The 21,827-nt window shown below is 33.6% G+C and overlaps 1 protein-coding gene and 1 pseudogene across 1 annotated transcript; both read right to left on the bottom strand.

Moving 5' to 3' along the window:
* Positions 1–763: 763 nt before the first annotated feature.
* On the bottom strand, positions 764–2,115 carry LOC117316932 (annotated as a pseudogene).
* A 17,266-nt stretch (positions 2,116–19,381) lies between these two features.
* LOC117316933 lies at positions 19,382–21,311 on the bottom strand. The gene is made up of 2 exons (XM_033871709.1): positions 21,047–21,311; positions 19,382–20,445 (listed from the first exon to the last, which is right to left on the bottom strand). The coding sequence occupies exons 1-2, from the start codon at positions 21,309–21,311 to the stop codon at positions 19,382–19,384; spliced, it is 1,329 nt and encodes a 442-aa protein (XP_033727600.1).
* Between the last annotated feature and the right edge of the window lie 516 nt (positions 21,312–21,827).

Genomic DNA, 21,827 nt, shown 5'->3' on the forward strand with positions numbered 1-21,827 from the left:
TCAAAGCATTTCAACCATTTGTATTCAGCTTAGTGACGTTGTACATAAACCGCTAAAATGTTCACATCACACGAATAGCATTCAGTTTGTTTTGATATGATTTAGATGTCACTTGGAATGAAACGAATCATGCCGTCCAGAAATGTGTGATCCGAAGCCCTATTCCATCAACCGTCGTCCTCTTTGGATAAGTGTCACATTTACAGGCTGTGAAGAAATATCGTTGCTGGAGATGCCAAGAGAAGGTTGGTTTGGGTTTGATTGATCGATACCATTAAGATATAATTTTCCCATAGATGCATAAACATGTATTTGATAAACACTAATGATAAAAAAATTTGTTTTAGTTAAAATCAGTAGCGACCTTCCTTCGAAGATAATGCCTTTTCACTGTAGGTTCTCCCTCCGAGTGATATTTAACGGTAATTAGTATAAAATGCACTCGGAGCAAATTTAGGTCTTTAACATGTACCAAAGAAAACGATATGAGTAACTCCCGTTTAGGTATCTCATATGTCTGGATTTTAAATACAATTACAGGTTGTTGGTTTTTTGTGTTTGTAAGCGTGTGTATGAGGTGTATGTGTGAATCACAGTGACATTATTCAGTATATAAATCTGCTATACAAATCCACTTAAGTATTCATATTTCTGTTGCAATATAGGAAAATGAGGAAATGAAAGACCTGGCGGGAGGGCAGCTGAACTGTGTAATGGTAAACGTGTTTTTTTAACGTCCTCTTGACTTCCAAGTATAGCTCAGTTATGTAACCAACGATAACATATATCTTAGCTGCACTGAGATATTTTCTCTGTATCTTCTGCCATTTCGGCTGGTGCTCCTAAAGTAGGCTTGCCTTTGGTCGATTTTGTTCCGTTCTACTTGCGCCACTACGATGTCGTGCAGATACCGAAATTATTTCAAAACCGCTAGTAAATGATATACCATTTCTGTAAATACTGAAATGAAATTAAATCCGTGATAAGAATCCATTGTTTCGCATTATCATAACGACGTGTGCATGTGCGTGAAAACCATGTTCAATAGAATTAAAGCAAATGGATATTAAATGCACACAATCAATTCTATTTTATTGTGAATGTATGGTGTCACATCTTCATCAAATGTAGTTTTTCTGAAGTCCTGTGCCCATTTCCTACACCTCGCCATCATCTTATGTATACATGTACATTACAATATATCAGATTATATACAAATATGTTCTGTTACTGGATCCAAACAAATGAAATGGATTATATGCTTCAATGTAAATTATTTAGATCCTGGAGGTGAAGGAGTCGATGATGTCGTGAAAATCATCCCAAAGTGGCTAGAGATCCTCAATGTTTAGACTTGTATTGTCTTCCTCCTCGAACTCGTACGAGACAGCCAAACGTGACGTCTTAGATTTGTTGGAGATCTGGAGGAAACAATGATCATTTTTGAGAAGAAAGCATATAAATGTGTTTTCTATATAATTCACAGCACACAAGACTGACAAGTGTATTAAAATTTGATGGAGAGTGACAAATTAGTTATGAATAGTAAGATTTATTTACAGCTGATAAAACTATGGTAATTACCAAATATAAGTATATGTTCTCTCTTTTTTACCTGGACACCTTCTCCAATCGTATCTTGAAGGCGGACAGCAAGAACACATTTTTTGGCCTTGCAAGATAGTCCTCTGTTTTGTAGCTCACTTTTCAGCTGATCACCCGACAGACTTGATACCAAGGCAAGATGTTTATCGCTCTTGTTTTCTAGCACATTAATCAACTGCATGTCTCGAATTATTGTCCTCGGGTCATCTCCTGAAAACAGAGTAATAAGTCAAATATTTTTTTGAATTTTGAAAAAGTGAAAATGTATAACTCTTAGGTCATTCAGTGACGTTTTAGTTACTTACATTACATTCAATAATGAATAAATGAACGACAGGTACATTTTTTTATACTCTTGACATTCACAAATTCCTGACCGTTTGGTTGAGACTACTTCTTTACGCTGACGTTTGATTTGTCGTCCCCTCGTTTCTCCTAGAAATGGAACGCCACGCCAATGTTTTTCAGTTCTGCGACAAGCTTCCTTTTTTTGTCAACAGATCATGTCATAATCTAGAATTACAGTGATATTTCTTTATATATTATTTCTTAAATAATTTGTACAAAACACTCTCTGAATTTCAACAATACTTATCATGTACTAACAAACACATACTATCATGATAGATATTCATTTCCCACACAGTTCATCGAGTGATCTCCTGTTTCAGAGGCGAGAGATTTCTCTGTAAACCAGATTGTACGCTCTAACCTTCTGAACCGGACGTACTTCTGGAACTACTTTTGATGACATCACTATGGTTCCCTTGTTGTTATATAATGTTAAGTAAGAGACGCACAGTTTTATGAAATGACGAGCTGTACTTTTGTTAAAATCATAATAGTTTCATATATTATTTTTATTTTCTATTATTTGTCTGTTTAATATATATTGGGAATTATTTCTAAACCTATGTTTTCTTGTGTAATGATATTGGTTCGCATTAGATTTGGACTGTGATGGGTACTTCTTCAAATGGGATGTTTACAAACAGACATCGATCACCGATGGGTTATACATTTATTTAAAGTTCTAATCGTGTCATTTCTTCAAACGGGGATTTCACATATTTTTTCATGATACACAGGCTTTACTCTCATGTAAGATTATGGTATAACATAGATGATGAATTAAGTAAAATCCTATTTTTCTACTGTTATATCTGGCCGTTTGTTATCTGTTGAATTGAAAATAAATGTTGGACTTATGAAATCTTTCATGTCTGCTTTTTATTAGTTAATTGCGTGTGAATATAAACAAAGCTTACTAACAAAGAAGGAAAGTGTGCGTTTATCAGTGGGGACATGCTGATGTATCTGCTTTTGATGACATATTATCACGGGGATGAATGATTTTAAATACACCATGAACCGAATTAATCTTCTGGGTTAGGCTAGCTTCAGCACATGCAAATCTAAGAAGAACATCAACATCCCCTTCTGCTTCCATTAGATTCCTGTATTTATGTATGAGAGTATACATTCCATTCTGACCGAGGATCTTGCAATGAGAAAGCTTTCGACCCGATGGGTACCAAGACTTCTGACCGTTGATCAGAAGCACACCAGGCGCACGTTTTCGCTTGCTAATCTTAACCTTTTTGAGGAAGATCCTGCCAAATTTCTTCAGAGATTTGTCACTATGGATGGAACATGGATCCATCATTTTACCCAAGAGGCTAAACAACAATCGAAACAATGGAAGCGCCCTGGCTCTCCCCCGCCAAAGAAGGCAAAGGTTATTCCATCAGCTGGGAAGGTTATGGCCTCGGTTTTCTGTGATGCAGATGGTATTCCGCTGATATGTTATCTCCAAAAGGGATTTATTCATTCATTTACTTTTAGCATCTGTACACCACCTAAGATGTTTCCTAATTAATCATAATAGGCCCTCGGCCAATTAAGTATCGGCCGAGGGGGATCGTTTTTACAACATTACGATATTTTTGTTGTTTATACCTACTACATTTGTGTAACTGTTCCATGTTCTATGTCTATATGTGATCGTATGTAATTTCCCTGTGTCTTGATAAAGGGGCAGATTGCCTCGAAAATTCAACAATTAACTTCTCTGTACTGTCGTTATTACTACTTGACATATTTCTATTTCTAGTAATACGCATCCAACATTTGTTTGTTAGGATCCAGTACCTATATTGGTTTATACCGTCGTTATTACTTACGAGGCCCTATATATGTTTGATGAGAGGTAGTCATATATATATATATATATATATATATATAATCATATAAATCGGAATCTTTTGTACACGAGTGAAATTATGAATGGACCAATTTAAGTTTAATTGGGGAATGAGGACACACCTGAGGGACTTTTGTCTTCCAGAGTACAGGTAAATCTTTAGATTGTATACTGCACAGCATGCTATGAACTCCCTTTAATCTAGCGATTTGGGGAGATGGACATGGCCAGCCTCAGGACAGGTGTTGACAATGAGACACACCTGTTGATTGGGGTATACATCATATCAAAAGTAATGAAGGTGTGATCGGGGTGTTCTCTGAACGCCAACATTTTTTTAACAATAGGTAAGTGTTGTTTCAGGAAACAATGGGAGGGTAGGCATACGGCATTGACAGTCTCGAAATTACAACGAAGATTTTGTAAATCAAGCCTTGCTTACTATTTTTAACAATTGTATTGGACTCGGGTGCCTTTTACGAAATGCATTTTTTGACGTTAAGAAACTAGAAATTATCTTAATTGGGTTTTCTTCCCAATTGTGTATACCCAGTATTATAATGTAATTAAGTATTTATTGAAGCTATTTAGTACTAAGAACTGCATTGATATACTTTTTTAGTATTAAAATGTATTATTGACAATGCACGACACGATATGTTTACATTATTTAGGAGATAATATATCACTACAACGTTATCTATATAAATATATACCAAAACGTACAATAATTGCTTTGAGTAGAATACCTTTATCAGCGCATACTCTGAATATTGAAACTCGTCGATATAAGTGAACGCCTGTGTATGGTTTGTAGCTCTGGTGACATAGAAGATGAATATCGCTCTTTGTAATTTGTCCTGTATTGAGAGGTAGGCAATAACATGCGACCAAAGTAGTGATTAGTAGTTATTAAATGTGTACCTGGTTGTACAATGGAACATTCCAGTTTTTAGAAGTTATATTTTCAGGTATATTGCTGTTTGTATTATCATCAATGAAGAACAAAACTTTCTAAAGTAGTGAAATTAGTCTCAATTAATTCAAATTATCCATATGCCTATATGGAAATTAATGTTGCCCCGAGAGAGTTAAACCATTTTATTTATCTAAATGCAATGTGTAAATATTTTAAAAATGAGTATAAATGATTTTTTAAGACTTTAATAAGATAAAATAAGATCATAATTTTGAACATAAAGATAATTTTCAAGCAAAAAATATTGTATTGTCGTTTTGAATTTGAAACTAGATATCAAATAAAATAAATATTTTTGATATACATATAAATATATGATATTTAATTATAAATCCTTAATTTCACCTACAGGTAGTATCAACAGGTAACATTTACATGTAAATGACCTGTTGGCATTGAGACTACTTTTAGGGAAAAGAATATAATCGCTATCAAAACAAACTGCCCTACAGGTAAATTCAAAATGTTGGCGTTCAGAGATACACCCGTACATACAGGTATACTCTACACGGTGTCATCCTGTTTCTCCCAAAACTGAAAAATATATATCCTGTTTCTCCCGAAAACAATATAGGGAGAGTGTTGTTTTAACAGTTAAGTTAACTGCTACCTGTACAGGTAAATCAACGTTCCTGTTACCTGTACAGGTAAATTAAGGTTATTAAAAAATTATTACTGTATGTATCAGTTGACAAATAAATGAAATAATAGATTTATCCATATATTCACTGCTGGTTTGAATTTAAAAATAAAACGTGTAATTTAATAAGAAATAGATAGATAAAAATAAAAATTTATGTATGTATAGAAGCGATTATAATTGACTTCTTTTAGATTTGTCCATATATTCATAAATGGTTTGAATTTAGAATTAAAACGCGCAATTTAATAAGATGATTTTATAAAAGTTATTTATATTTTAACATTTTTCATATAATTGACTTATTTTTATATGTATCCCCCATATTATAAATTATTAACTTCAGGGCAGGTGTCACTAATAAGGCTATATGTTCATCTTCAGGAGATATGTTATCTGTACCAATTAAGTTATTTGTTCAACCTCAAAAGAGTTGTAAACCAAACCAATGTAGGGGCTGTATGGTGGTAGGACTCTAGTCCAGGTTGCATACGGTACATGATGAAGAACAACTACAGAGACACTTTTACTACTGGAGATGCTCTGATAAAGACTTCCCTGCAAGGCTGCAACCATCAATACTACCAACGGTATTCCTGTAAAATTCGGTCATCAACACAACCACCCACCTAACCATTTCCAGGGGGAAGTTCAGAAGATAATGAACAGCACCATGAAGAGGTGTAGGAAGAAACTCGAACCCATACCCGACAACTACGACGAAGAAGTAGCCAAACTATAGACACAGGACTGGGCAGCTGACAGACCACTACAACGGCGACATCGACTCCATCAACTATGGCGACCGAGCAACATGTTTATTACATATGGAGTGAAAAACAACATACTACATATATGTAATTACATAAAGTTCTGTTAACAATGTATCATCCTTGCTATAAAATTCAACTTTTGTTATTAGTGGAGTCCCCAAGGGCAGAAATTTTACTCCCGTGGGCACTTCATGAAGGAAGCAAGAGACCATGATAAATTGATAGTATAAATAGTATACTTCAAAAAAATGTTTGTTGTCAGTCGCGCATACGCGTCTTATCGTTTTTATGACGTCATCAAAATGGCGGTCAAAATGTTCTGTCCATGTATAAACTCACCTATTTTTCTGGGTTATATCATTAGTTTGATTGTTGTAACAAACATTAAATACGAATTAATGTTAATAAATATGTATTTGCACACTGTAAAATATATTTTGCTCTTTAAAAAAATTTATTTGTGTAAGTTTATGGTTATCTTAACATTTTAAGGACTAAAATTTCTGTAAAAACGCACGATTAAATATGAAACAAACGGCGTATTCACAAGTTAAATCAATAAAATGTGGACAGGAAAAGATCTATTATTTATTTATATCAATATGTCACATATTAAATAGAGTTTGTCGATATAAATTGGTAATAAATCAAAAGGACAAAATCATTTCGATTTAAATTCCGGAACTGCGGGTACCGTTTTTCAACCGAGAAATTTTATTAGTATAACTTCCAGTCAAAGTTTTTCAGCGGGGAAAATATGAAAATCCAGACCAGGAATGCTTTTTCTACTTCTATTCTTCAGTTTGATCATCTCAGCAGACACAATGGTAATGCATTTTTGATGTTTTCTTCTAAAAATTCGTATTAAATACAGCTTATAACACTTGAAACAGTCCCATAATGTTACCGTGTGTTTACTCACTATCTTGATTTTATACGTCCTCAAATATCATATGATTGTGAATAAATTCAGTAAATTAAGTCTGTATGGATGTAGTTTACATATTTGTTTTACATAAAAGCATTATTTTGCTTCATTTACAGAATATACATATGTTACAATGTCGCTTTGCGCCACATAATAAATTTTCCGGGATATTGTAAAATTAAAGCAATTATGGTCAGAGATGATAAAATTCCGGATTTCTTTAAATGTTTTAAAGAAATTATCGGGATTGTAGCTGTATATTCATTTGTAATTAACGTAGTATAAAAACGTATGATAACGGGTTTTTTTTTAAATATTTTTTTTTGTTTTAGTCAAAAAGACGACTATTTGAAGACAATCTGGTCATTTCTAAACAGCAACGATTAGTTGACTATACATCTAGCATAATATGTCAAAGTGATACAGAAGAGCCCTTGATAGAAGCACCAAAAAACCACGAGAAAGTTTTGGATGTTATCAGAGAAAGAGCTGGATACTCTGATTGTATATACCCCGAAGTTTATTCCAGGCTGTCATCAGAAACTCCATATTCTCTATGTGATAACAACGCAACATGGCATCGTTCGTGCTATCAGAACACTGTGAATAAAACACTAATCAACAGAGCGAAAGAACGATATAAAAAAGACATTTCTAAAAGACAAGGAGTGGTGTTTGATGAGGACAATGATCTCGACAAAAGTTTCACAAGATCTTCAACAAAACCATATGATAAAGATGTATGCATCTTCTGTCAAAAATGTGGAACAAAGCGATTCCCTCTTCATCAGGTATATATTATGAATGTTCTTATATTGATGATTTTTTTCATTAAATTGTTAAAATCACCGGACAAAAAGGTTAATTAATAAACGGGTCTAATCAATGCTGCATACAGCCTTAATCGCTATATTTGCTTTGAAATCCATGAAACAATGGTTGTTTTTGTCTCGCCTTCGACGATAGTCGAGGTAGGCGAGACTAAGGTGTTGCTTTTCCGACGGCGAAGGCGGCGTCAACATTTACGTTAAAGTCCACTTTTGACAGTGTTAATGTTATCCGATTGAATTGAAACTTGGTGAGGTGACTGATACTAACCTACTAAACACCTATGCAAGATTCGGAAGTGATTTATTATCAGGTTCACCTATTTTTTGGGAAAAAACAGTGAATTTTGAGAATTTGCGTTAAAGTCCACTTTAAACAGTGTTATTGCAATCCGATTGATTTGAAACTTGGTAAGGCTACTGATACCATCATACTGAACACCTATCCATGATTTGGAGAAAAATATTAACAAAGCGGGAAAGGCGAGACATATGATTACGCGTAATTCTTGTTTTTATTCCATTTTGATTCAAAAACAATATTTTCTAAATGCATAATACGCTCCTCTTCAAGTTCAATTGAATTTTACAGTGTCAGTTATCAGGCAAATAGCATTTTAGACCAGACCAGTATATTAACAGATGGATGAATGTTTCCGGTGGCATCGTTGGTATAACACTGAATGATACAGCTCGGTCAAGGTTCTTTCTCGTTTCCCCACAGCTTACACATTTGGTAAACGATGCGAGTGACTCTGGAAACCGAGACGCTATCAAGACTCGTCATCACCAGGACAATTGACCATGCCTTTCGAGACAGGAAAAAAATGTTGCGGCTCTCACTGAAGTCATGAGGACATTTACCAATCCGTTTACCTATGAAGGAGAAGATGTCATCAACATCGTCACCAAGGAGGTTATGACAGAAGGGGTGAAGACAGATTTGATGACACTTTCAGAGAAAGGACACCATCTGCATGAGCAATTTTTGAATGAACGCATCAGGACAAACGAAGTTGGTTTATGGGCTGTATTGAAAAAGAACAAACTCAAAACATGGAAAGAAAGCTGCAAGAAAGTGAGAATTTACAGCAAATAAAACCGTATTAGAACTCCGCGAAGATCGGGGATTGTTCGCTCGGATTATAATTGCTGCAAGATCCCGACCAGAGGTGAACGCTCAGGACATCATTGCCACCTACGAATTGTCTGTGATTCCCAGGGCCTTATTTTCATCAGACGGTCACTTATTGCATTGCTCAGTGAAGAGTCCGCTAATGAACATCCTAGAAAACACAGCAACTGATAGCGCCATTAACAACACAGACGAACCATTCGCAGGAGACAATGCCTCAGCGATTGTAGATGGTATGGTGGAGGTACAAGCGATGGAAAACCGCATTAGGTAAAAGATTGCAGTGACCTAGCAGAGCACTTCATACAAGTTATTTCAAGAAAATATCTACTTAGATATAACGAAGTACATCTGGTTTTCGATAGGTATGATGTTACGAAATCTCTGAAGGATGGCACAAGACAAAGAAGACTCGGTAAAAAGGAATCGGTGGCTTACCACGTGACTGACCAAACCAATATCACCAATATATCCATGGCAAAGTTCCTTTCACATTCATCTACAAAGGATGAATTGTCAACATACCTGTCAATCACTTGCGTATGCAACTGAAAGGAACTTGCACCTGGTATGTGCATGGAGAGATCAAGTAAGGTCAACTTTTTTTGATGCTGAACATTTGGCAAGTACTCAAGAAGAAGCGGACACAAAACTCGTCCTGCATGCTCTTGACGCAACTCAAAGAGGAACATCTACCCTAGCCATCCACTCCCTCGACACCGACGTGTTCATCCTTTTTCTGAGAAGGTACCCATGACTTCCAAAATGTACCAAGTTTTGCACTGGAACAGGAAATAGGCAACGGGAAATAGATTTGGGTCAAGTATATCACAGTCTTTCGTCTTTGGAAATAGAGGCCCTACCTGGATTCCATGCGTTTTCAGGAGCCGATAATACTGGGACGTTTTCCGGTAAAGGTAAACTCTCATTTTGGAAGGTGTTTCAAATTGCAGACGAATCAATAAGGCGTGTTTTCGCAGACCTTGGACAACTGGAACTAACAGAAGACATGGAAAAGAAGATCGAACATTTCACATGCTCTCTATATTGTCCGAAAACATCCCTGACGGATATTGGTCATCTACGCTGGTGGATGTTTAAACAAAAGCAAGCTGAAGCTGAAAAGCTTCCGCCTACAAGGGCAGCACTCAAACAGTCAATCCTGCGAACCCAGCTTCAGGCTATAATTTGGTTCAACGATGACGTTGCCTGTCCCGTGCTTCCATCTCCTACTTTGTTTGGATGGAAAGAGGAACACGATATATATGTCCCAGTCATGACATCCCTACCTCCTGCACCAACTGCAATGCTTGAACTTATTTTTTTGTAAGTGCAAAACAACACAATGCTCGTCAAATAAGTGCAAATGCAAAACAAACAATTTGGTTTGTACAGAACTTTGCGCGTGTGAAGCAGATGATGAGGCATGTGAAAACACACCATTGGGCCATTTGTTGTATGAAAACAATGATATGGAAGAAATAACGTTGTGAATAGAGACGGACATTGAGGTAATGTGTTTGTCATGCCTTTTTGTTAGCTTTAAATATTTGTTTTTGGAATTGACGCCATTTTGCCCTAAATATGAATCTTTGCTACTTTTGTAAATTATGAAGGAAAGCTATATAATTTCAAATAAGTTGCATCACAAAGCCACAATATGACATTTATCAACAAATTCTACGAAACATCTGTGTATTTGTATTTGTTGTTCTTTTGGTACCGCTGGTTGCTATGGCAGCCATTTTAACTTATTCTAAACTTTAACAAAAATGACAAACTGCAGGATTTACATTGAACCTGATTTGACAGCAACCAATTTATGGAGATATTTCGGCAAAAAACCGTATGCATGAACACATAATGTATCATTTTTGTCATTATTGGGATTAAAAAATCGGTTGCTATGGCCGCCATTTTGTCCATTTCTTAATTGAATTCACATCCGGTGACGAAAACTCTCAAATAATTAAGTTCCTATCATGTAATCGCCAATTGATATTTTAATAAAACGTATTTTGTGATATGTCTGTCTGAAACTCATTTGCTAAACCAGACCTTTATTGTAAAAATCTGGTTGCTATGGCCGCCATATTGATGACGTCATTAAATCGACTAGACGCGGAAGTCAGAATGACAACAAACATTTTTTGATTAAGGACATCATATACTTTCATAAAATCATTACCTCCAGCTTCCTTCAAAAAAAGCCCACGGGATTCCCTTAGGGACTCCACTATATACAGTACAAATATTATACAGATAAAGTAAACTATTGGTTTATTTATGATATAAATAGTGTTCATTTGTAATGTATGTATGAATGTATATGTGGTGGTTATTATATTGTATTTTGAAGATAATATAGTGCTTATTAGGTATCAATTGTATAAGTATTATATCACCAGTAAAAAGTACATATATGTGTGTAAAGTTTAAAATATGTTTGACATATATATTCACATATACATGTATATGATTTTGTCAATGAAATAATATGTAATTTCATATCTCAAAGTATAACATCAAATTGACATTTTTGTAGTTCTATCACCTATCTACATGTATTTACCTGTATTTACCTGGATTTTGCAATAAATGAATGAGAGAGATAATTACTTTCTGTGTTTACTTAATAATTAGACCCCTGTGTTAACAAATCCTGTTTCTCCCAAAAAATTTTTACCTAGATTTTCAGTTTTGGGAGAAACAGGATTAAACCATTTGTCCTATTATTCTTCAATTTTGACTATTTTTCCTGGTCGGTGCTAGAAATATTGGACAGTGTCTAAAATTGGAGAAAATGACAGATTTGCCTCGGGCTATTTTATCAAGCAGCAACACCAGCACTGCTAGCTGTATACTACCTTACCTGGACAGCAGTAATCCCTGACCACCAAGCTCAGTGGCTAGCCCTGGCCTGGAGCACTCATCCATGAAGCTGTCTTATATAATTACCTAATTGATGGATATCAGGTCTTGAAATAATTAGATTACAATAGGGAAACATTTCATCCTTGTGATAATTGCAATCTATAATCTATTTTCATGAACGTCAAGTACAGTAAGTGTTCAGAGAAAAATAACTAATGGAATCGGTAAAATGTTTTGACTACATATCATCGAAATTTATGCCGTTAACTCTTTATGTGATTATAACAAAATGCACCTCTATTTTATTTAAACAATAATTGAATTAGTAAGAATTAGTTGCTTATTATAGCATAGTAATCAGATCTAATTGAAAGGGAAAAAATGATTGAAAGTACACTGTATATCATTGTTACCTGTATATGAGGCTCATTCCCCGAACACCAACTCTGGTAAAGACAAAGGAAGGTGTTTTTGTAGGAAGTTCTTTGAAGTTTAGTTATAGTCTGTTTCAATATGGAATACCAACTCAGGTAAAAAATAGTGTCAACTCAGGTATATTAATCAGATAAAGTTTTCTAAATTGAATATATATAAAATAGATAAAAAATCAAATTTTCAAAGCACTATATCTAATATATTTGACAATTGATAATGACAATATTTGATTAAAATATATAGATAAAAAGAAATTATTACTACTAACTAAACCTGAAACAGATACACGCTCTTAAAAAGAATATTACAATTGTTCTACAAGAACAGATCTATAAAGTAATTATATGATAATCTAAACAAATCTGGAAAAAGCAATATATGCGCTATTTAAAGAAAACCTGTAATAATTTAACCTGAAACAGATACAACTTTACAAGAATATTACACTACTTCTGCAGTAACTGATCTATATAGTGTTATACATTTAATAACAAATATGATAACAAAATACAATATATGTATAGCTATTCTATGTAAGATAAAATATTTAAAAAAATACTACTGATTAAACCTTTAAATATTGATAATCAGAAATATATTTACACTATCAATAAAAGAATATACAAAGTTGAATTTGCAGAAGTAATTTAGAAGAATGTAAATTAAACAATCGTTTTAAAGTAATTATTTAGTAGTAAGTATTTACACTAAATCTGAAAACAAGCACAAATTAAAGCAATATGACACAAAATTTAACAAAATATTAAAGTTTGATCCAACTTTTTACTGAAAATAAGATTCAAAAGTATTCAATGATACAGTTGTTTTACAAGTCAAGATTCAGTAAGTACGTATGTATGCCCAGATGTTGATAACTCAAATATCAAAGCAAAATATGATGATTTTCCAAAGTGTGCTTCAGTTTTATGCACTTTTTCTAAAACAGTTTGGTTTCAATATTCAAGATTTGTATTACTCTCTGACACACTTGAGAGTGTGTAACAAGAGGTCAAACAGGTGTACAGCAATGTTACAGCTAATGATTTACCTGTGCTGATTTCAGGGACATATATAGAGGGATTCGTAACTCCCTCTTTCTACTAGTAACGACGTAGCGAGAGTTACATCGAGTTAACTCCCCTGTTTTTGAAGCGCCACCTACACATATCTGCATGGCTTCCACACCGTTTCGCTGAACCAGAAAATTGACATGTAAACAAACCATTTGAAGTAAGTATTACGTCATCATTAGCCCACATTATTGATACAGACTGTTTTGATAACATGTCATATGTTTAATTTATTGTGAAATTGGAATTGATGTATGTGATTTTTGTCGTATTTTTGTTTTTGCCGACGGTCGTGTTGAGTGAAAAGCATACTGGTTCAAATATGACGTACCTTGTTTGTAGTTAAATACTACCTTTTTGTGTGCACATTTTCTCAAAAAATACTTGTCCAATCCTTTCCATTTTTAAATCATTGAAAAGCTGAATAAATTTCACGAGTCATGATTTAGTTTTTATTGGAAATTATTTTGAAAAAAGTGCATAGATTTTGCAAAAAATATCGACATTTTTTTACCTAATGGCGGCACTTACCGAGTATAGTAAACAATGATTGTCAAATATATACTACCTTTTGTGTGCACATTTTCTCATAAAATACTTGTCCAATCCTTTCCATTTTTAAATCAATGAAAAGCTGAATAAATTTCACGATTCATGATTTAGTTTTTATTGGAAATTATTTTGAAAAAAGTGCATAGATTTTGCATTAAATATCGACATTTTTTTACCTAATGGCGGCACTTACCGAGTAGAGTAAACAATGATTGTCAAATATATACTACCTTTTGTGTGCACATTTTCTCAAAAAATACTTGCCCAATCCTTTCTATTTTTAAATCAATGAAAAGCTGAATAAATTTCACGAGTCATGATTTAGTTTTTATTGGAAATTATTTTGGAAAAAGTGCTTAGATTTTGCAAAAAATATCGACATTTTTTTACCTAATGGCGGCACTTACTGAGTATAGTAAACAATGATTGTCAAATATATACTACCTTTTGTGTGCACATTTTCTCATAAAATACTTGTCCAATCCTTTCCATTTTTAAATCAATGAAAAGCTGAATAAATTTCACGAGTCATGATTTAGTTTTTATTGGAAATTATTTTGAAAAAAGTGCTTAGATTTTGCATTAAATATCGACATTTTATTACCTAATGGCGGCACTTACTGAGTATAGTAAACAATGATTGTCAAATATATACTACCTTTTGTGTGCACATTTTCTCATAAAATACTTGTCCAATCCTTTCCATTTTTAAATCAATGAAACGCTGAATAAATTTCACGAGTCATGATTTAGTTTTTTATTGGAAATTATTTTGAAAAAAGTGCTTAGATTTTGCATTAAATATCGACATTTTTTTACCTAATGGCGGCACTTACCGAGTATAGTAAACAGTGATTGTCAAATATATACTACCTTTTGTGTGCACATTTTCTCAAAAAATAATTGTCCAATCCTTTCCATTTTTAAGTCAATGAAAAGCTGAATAAATTTCACGAGTCATGATTTAGTTTTTGTTGGAAATTATTTTGAAAAAAGTGCTTTAATTTTGCATCAAATATCCACATTTTTTATCTAATGGCGGCATGGAATATCATCAATTTTAACATTAAAGGTCACATATATATGTCACACTTATTTTAGAAATAAAACACGTACAGTACAAGTTGTGAACAAGCTATGTCCTGGACAGATTTAGTTCATATTCTCCCCTCTACTTGTCCTTTGGCAATTGAATATAAACCCTAATTCGAGAAATTATTCTAGATAACATCCCTTATGTTGTTAAGTGAGGTAGCCATCAGCTACAACAAGCAAGCTGATCACCAAACAAACTGTCTTCAATCTTATTCAATATTACTTCATGGTTAGATTTTCTTCTTTTGATGGTCATTTGCTTTCATGCAAGCATTTGTATACTTGAAATTTCACTTTAAATTTATTATCATTTGACATGAAGGATTTACAAATATTGTGAATTTGACACCTTTTTTAATCAATGTGGAACATGGTTATATGCTGTTTTGTTTGGAGATATCTGATCAGTAATCAATGACAATCATGTTAATTTTACAACAACAAAAATTGTAGACCAATAACAGAAATCCAACTTCTTTCTTACATCAAATCTTCACATAACATGATGCTATCACATTATTTTAACCTTTTCTCAACAATGAAATGTGATTCTCTGATTTTCCAGCTCTATATTTGCGATCAATATTCAACCCCTTTCCTAATTACAAATTGCCTGATTTCTTTGCAATTTAAAAATAAAAAATCACAACATTCATCCAGATTTCTCACCAATTGAAAATATCAAATAGCATAGCGAAACATCATGTAACCTTATGTTAGATTTGATAGAAAAATTTATGCTGTTTATAATCTGTGCGAGGTAATTTTAAGATTATATGTTACAATTGTGATATATGAAAGATTTTAAGCAACTTTTAAATTTCTTATAACTAGTTTATTATCTTTTGAATTTCTTGAATTCTTTTTCAAATCTTTGAAAAAAATGCATCATTGAAAAAAGCAAAGATTATAGCTAATAGGAAATTATAGGAATAGCCGACTTATCAAATATGTTATCAAATAGGAAAGAAGACCAAAGAAACTGAAAAATCAGCGTGATAGGGTCAATAATAACTTTAATTGAAATGATTCCATTAATTTCACATTTAAATTTGTCATGCATCTAAAAACCTTTATATACCTATTTTGTTATGATGTTGCATTTATAACTGCTTGCAGAAAGGAGAAGGTCAAACATTTTTTAACCTAGAATGAGAAACATTTTTTAACAAACTAATATCTAGTATTATTTTTCCAGCAAAGATGCGCTGTTCCAGAAAAAAGTCACTTGGTCGCCGTCCCCGACGCAGAAGGAAAGACAGGTGTGAAAACACATGTACCACAGACGTATTTGGAGCAAGTGAAATGGAGGATGAATGTCACCAGGACCTTGCACCACAGTGCAGTATATTGGAAAATGACCAGTGCAGTGATACCACCGGCACAGATGATAACACTATCATGGGTCCTTTGTCATTTTATGACAGCTTAAGGTCTGATCTTTCAAGTGCTGTGACTTTCCCTTATCAAGTGAACTCTTATTCAGAGTACATTCAAATAGTGGAACTATATCCTTCCGCAGACAAAGTCAGCCAACCAACAGTGAAGTTGACGGTTACAATTGACACTGATTTAAGTGCTAAACTTTTTGTACATAGAATCGAAATATGTAAAGATGATGACTTTTGGATTGGTCTACCAACATTGTTTGATACACCATTGAAGATAAGTGCTATTTTAGAGAAACTTAAGTGCTATACTGTTTGTTTTGGGAGTCCAGATGAGTGCTTTCAGAGTATGGTTGAAGTTGGAACTCTAATTGACAACAACACCGGAGATACAAGTTCTTCAGCATATAGAGAAGGTGACTTCAGCGCTGTTAAAGGAGATACAAGATATTCTTCAACAATTCGAAGTACTATGTGCAAGTTGTTAGTGCAAGGTGCAAGATGTCAACCATGTTCAAAAGTGAGACATATGTTGTGGGGACGAAAAACACGTCAAGAGGAAAAGTCACGCCTACTGGAAAGCAGTCCACCCCCAAATTATATCGAAAAACAATATAGACATTCCAACATGGACAGGAAAGCTCTTATCGAAAAAATCAAACAACAGCAAGGAAAGATTAAAGGACTTCAAAGTGAGATTGTCAGACAACAGAGACATTTTACTTGATTTTATTCTTACATTTAGTCCACCATCATCAGATAATCATTTTTATAGCTGTATCTTTAAAAAGCACAAGAAGGATAGCTGTATCTTTAAAAAGCACAAGAAGGATATTTCTTAACTTCATGTATTGGATCCTCATGGTCCCTACTTGTGTCGTTTCAATTTAGATTTCTTGATCAGAAAAAACAAAATGGCCAACAGACGGCCATCTTTGATTTAGAGAATTTATGTTTATTTTCAATGTTCCTCAAAAAGAACTAGAAGGGATATTCCTCAAACTTTATGTGTAGTTTTCCCTTGGTCCTTATATAGCTAGTTGTACTCGTTTATTCTAAATTTTCAATCAGAAAGGTGAAATGGCCATGAGGCAGCTATCTTAGATTTTGAGAATTAAAGTTTGTTATCACCATTTCTTGAAAAATAGTAGAGGGAAATTATCAGCCAAGACTTCACAAGTATATAAGTGATCATGACAGGAGAAAAGTAGAGAGATCACTGATAAGTTTGACACATATATATATAGAACCAGTATCTGTAAAGATCATTCAATGTTGGGTGCATTTATATTAAGATCCCTCTGGGATCTCTTGTGTATTGATTTATGATCATCATGAGGTACAAAACAACATGGGAGATTATAATATAAAGACTTTGAGAATACAAATTATTTTTGTTTGATATTATGCGCTTTGTCATCATGTATACTATACTATACTATACAATGTACTGGTAAATAGTAAGTTAATGCATGTGTATAATGCATATATTTTCCTCATTTGCTGCTATGTTGTGTAAAAAGTACTGTAACACATGTGTACATAACAGCTTTAATTCATATCTCTTATAATTATTTACTGTACATAATTATAACTCATGCATAATACATATTTCATATCAGCTAATGAAATGAAAATATATAGAAATTGAATTAGTGTTTAATAGTGAAAGAAAACATTTGTGTGAACTTAAAATTAAATTTTCTAGTATACATACTTTAAATATTTTTACACTTGTTCTCAAAATGATCACTGTGTGTATATATATATATATTATCATCACACAGCAACGCATTAAGATTTTTGTATGTGGGTAGATGTTAAAATGCAAAATTCATCTTCTGCATTAACTATGATAATTTTTTAGAAATCTTTTTTAAAATAGTTTTGATACCAGGGTAGTGGCATTACTGGTTCACACTGCATTTTGTTACTTTCTTAAATATGAGCAACAACAAGAAAAACTTTAATACCATGCACTAATTTTTCTTTGTATATATTTAATTTATCGCTGTTAAATGTTAACAATATTCAGCTTTATTTGCCTTTTTCATTTAAAAATTTGGATGTGCGATAATAGAAAGTGTAGGAAGGACATTCACTTCGGTTTTCTATGTATGTAAAAGAGTGATATCAACACAAATCTCATAAATAATGGAGTTTTTTTTTTATTGATCTTTCATGCACATGGTGATGATAAGATGGCAAGCTATCTAAATAATGTCATTACATGTTCAAATAAAGCACATAAGAGTCAAATGATAAATATACATTTTAATAAATAGTGGTGAAGAGTTGGTTCTCATAAATACATGTCCCTGATTTTTCAAATATCACATATATACAGTAATTGAATATCTACTAATCTTGGGGGGGAAAACATGACCATTTTTCAGTTCATCTTGTTTGAAATCTTGAGGTTGTAAATTGAACCACTGCTTTATTTTGATATCATATTAGACATTGTGAACACGCACAAAAAAGTGGCAATTTCTAATAGCCAAAACACATGTGCATAGATTATTAGATATATATACTTTTTAGAGATATTTCATATGGAAATGTGTATGTGTAATGAACAAAATATAGGGAAATGAATCGGTTACAGTGAATCGAATAAACAATAACTGTAATTTGTAAATATGTACATGTAAAATATAACAAGTTTGCTTGTATTTTGATGGTCGAAGTTACCAATAAAATTTCATTATTATCTTTATTTCTTTATCTCTTTGATTCATTGAAAGTTTAGGATGGAAAAGTCTAAGGAAGTCAAAGAAAAATGTGATTTGTTAAAAAAAAAATCTTTATCCTGTACATATGGAATCCATTGTATACAACTACTCATCCCATTGATTCTACCTGTGTGACACAAAGTCATTCTATCACTGTAGAAATGTCCTTTAATGTCTGACGGAGACTGGAAGACTGTTTGGAAGACTTACGCTTACTACTGTCTCCTTTGGTTTTCATGCGGAGCTTGTTTCTCTCCACACGAACTACTGCATGTCCCCTTACTGTCAGAAACACTTTAATAATGTCCTCCAGTACACTGTCAAAAACATTTTCTGGTACTCCAGATAAAACAGATTTAGCATAATGCTGAACCATGAAGCTTTGAATTGTTTTTTCTTTTAATGGACTCAACAATAACGAGTTAGCTCCCAGTTTGTCAGTGTCTACCAGGGAACGAGTTACAACCTCACACTCGCGAACCAATAAAAAGAAATCACTTGATGGCTTCTGGAGTCCCCCACGATCTTTCATTGTGATCATTTTATGAAACTTCTTCAAGAATGTCTTTTCCTTTGAACTACTTGTGCTAACAAATGCATGACAACACTGGGACTTCTCAGTGTTTCTACACCTGGAGTAACGCTTTCTGAGAGCTCTTATGATAAAACCGGAAATATAATACAACACTGTCTGGTCATTGTCTGTTAGAGATTTTGCATTATGTTCAGTTTTCTTCACAACCAACTGTGTCTGCTCTTTACAGATTTCACCAATGAGATCTAGTAAAACTAACTGAGAAAAATGCTGAATGGATGACTTTTCCAAGGAGGGGTCTATATCTTGAAAAAGATCATGGCATTTGTGGCTTAAATTCTGATCAATGCGTTTGATATGAAGCTTGTTGAAAAGTTCCTCACGGTCACTTGAAGTACTTGTACTACACTTTGATGTAACAAATATATCCTCAAAGAAATCTTTATAAAAGTTTAATATAGTGCTACCTGTCCTTGCAACATGAACTAAATTTGTCAAATTAAATTCAGCAGAATCTTCAAAGTCACATAATATGTTGTCTAAGGTAGACTGATAGGCTTTAGGAAAGATGGTCAGGAAATCTTCCTCTGATAAGACACCTGATTTTGTGTTGGACGAGGGGGATTTCTGCAAGCCGATATCTTTAATACTAGTACTCCTATGTTCAGAAGCTGGAAAAGATAATTTCTTACATAAGGATTTTCCTCAAAACTGAAGTGAAATGTGTAGTCTAAAAGAATGAAGACAAGTGTATTCGTGGAAGATAGTGTTCAGATTAAATGGCTATATATATACAACACTTCCATTAAAGATAACCATAAAGAACTCTTTGCTATCACTTGAACATTTAGTAAACATAAATTAAGATGTTGAGGAAATGGTTTGAAAATAACATAATTATTTACTGCATTGTTTTACATTGCCCTTTATTTTATTTATTTTGTTTATATATCTGAAGTCCAATCAGCTTAAGGATTTATTAACATAGATAATGTTCTACAATATACATTGTTTCCAGTGAGGTACATATATACTAGAGTCGATCTATGTATAAGTAACTGTCTTATGCTTTGCAATACATTTGTGTCAGGGTCAGCTTTTCTTAACAATCTGTGTGGCTTTACTTTTACAATATACTCTTGTTGGCAATCTATAAACAATTTATGAAGTAAAAGGATTCCTTTTTTTAAATATCGAGGAATTACAAATGTAATAATACAAAGGTCTGAAACAAACAAAAAAAATGTTGTGAAAACCAACTTTAACTCCTACCTTTTAAATTTGTCTTGCCATGTTGTTTGGATGTATGGCCACGAAAACCAGCTATTGTCTTTAAAGACTTGTTGCATTCAGGACACACATAACATGCTAGTTTGGGATCAAGATGTTGAGAAGATTTGGAAGCACGGGGACGTTTAGTCTCAACTTCATCAAATTCGTCCGAAAAATCCTCAGACTCGCTATATTCCGTGAAATCGCCAAGTAAATACTCTAAATCTAGATCCCCATCCCAAGACAAGAAATCAGACTTGGCCATTGTGCATATTTCATGATGAGGAAACAGAATCGTACACTCCCAAAGTGACCACAGCTTCAGAACCAGAACAAAATCATAAATAACGAATAGCGAGTTAAATCTACCTGACATAGATAGCGCTAAACAGCTAGACATTGTGGCAACGAAAAATTGGTCCTCCCAACAAATGAAGACCTACTAATACATAACCTGTTAATTCTGAAAAGGAAATGATAAACGCTATCAACACACTTCAATAATCGGCGAATGTTGACATGACAGCGGAAGTAACCGCGCGTTGTAATCAAGGCTATTGCGCAAGCGCAATCGATGGCTACACCGATGTGTAGTGGCTCTCGCTAACTTCACGGCTCAGTGAACAAATACAAAAGCTCTCGCTACGTCGGTGTCAAATTGGCGGAGTTACGAATCCCTCTTATTATACGTCCCTGGCTGATTTACCTGTGTTCTTACACTGATGATATTTCTGTAACAGACTATAACTCCCTATCAACACACCTTAATCCCTATGTAAAC

This window comes from Pecten maximus, chromosome 18 (genome assembly GCF_902652985.1).
Source record: "Pecten maximus chromosome 18, xPecMax1.1, whole genome shotgun sequence".
NCBI lineage: Eukaryota > Metazoa > Mollusca > Bivalvia > Pectinida > Pectinidae > Pecten > Pecten maximus.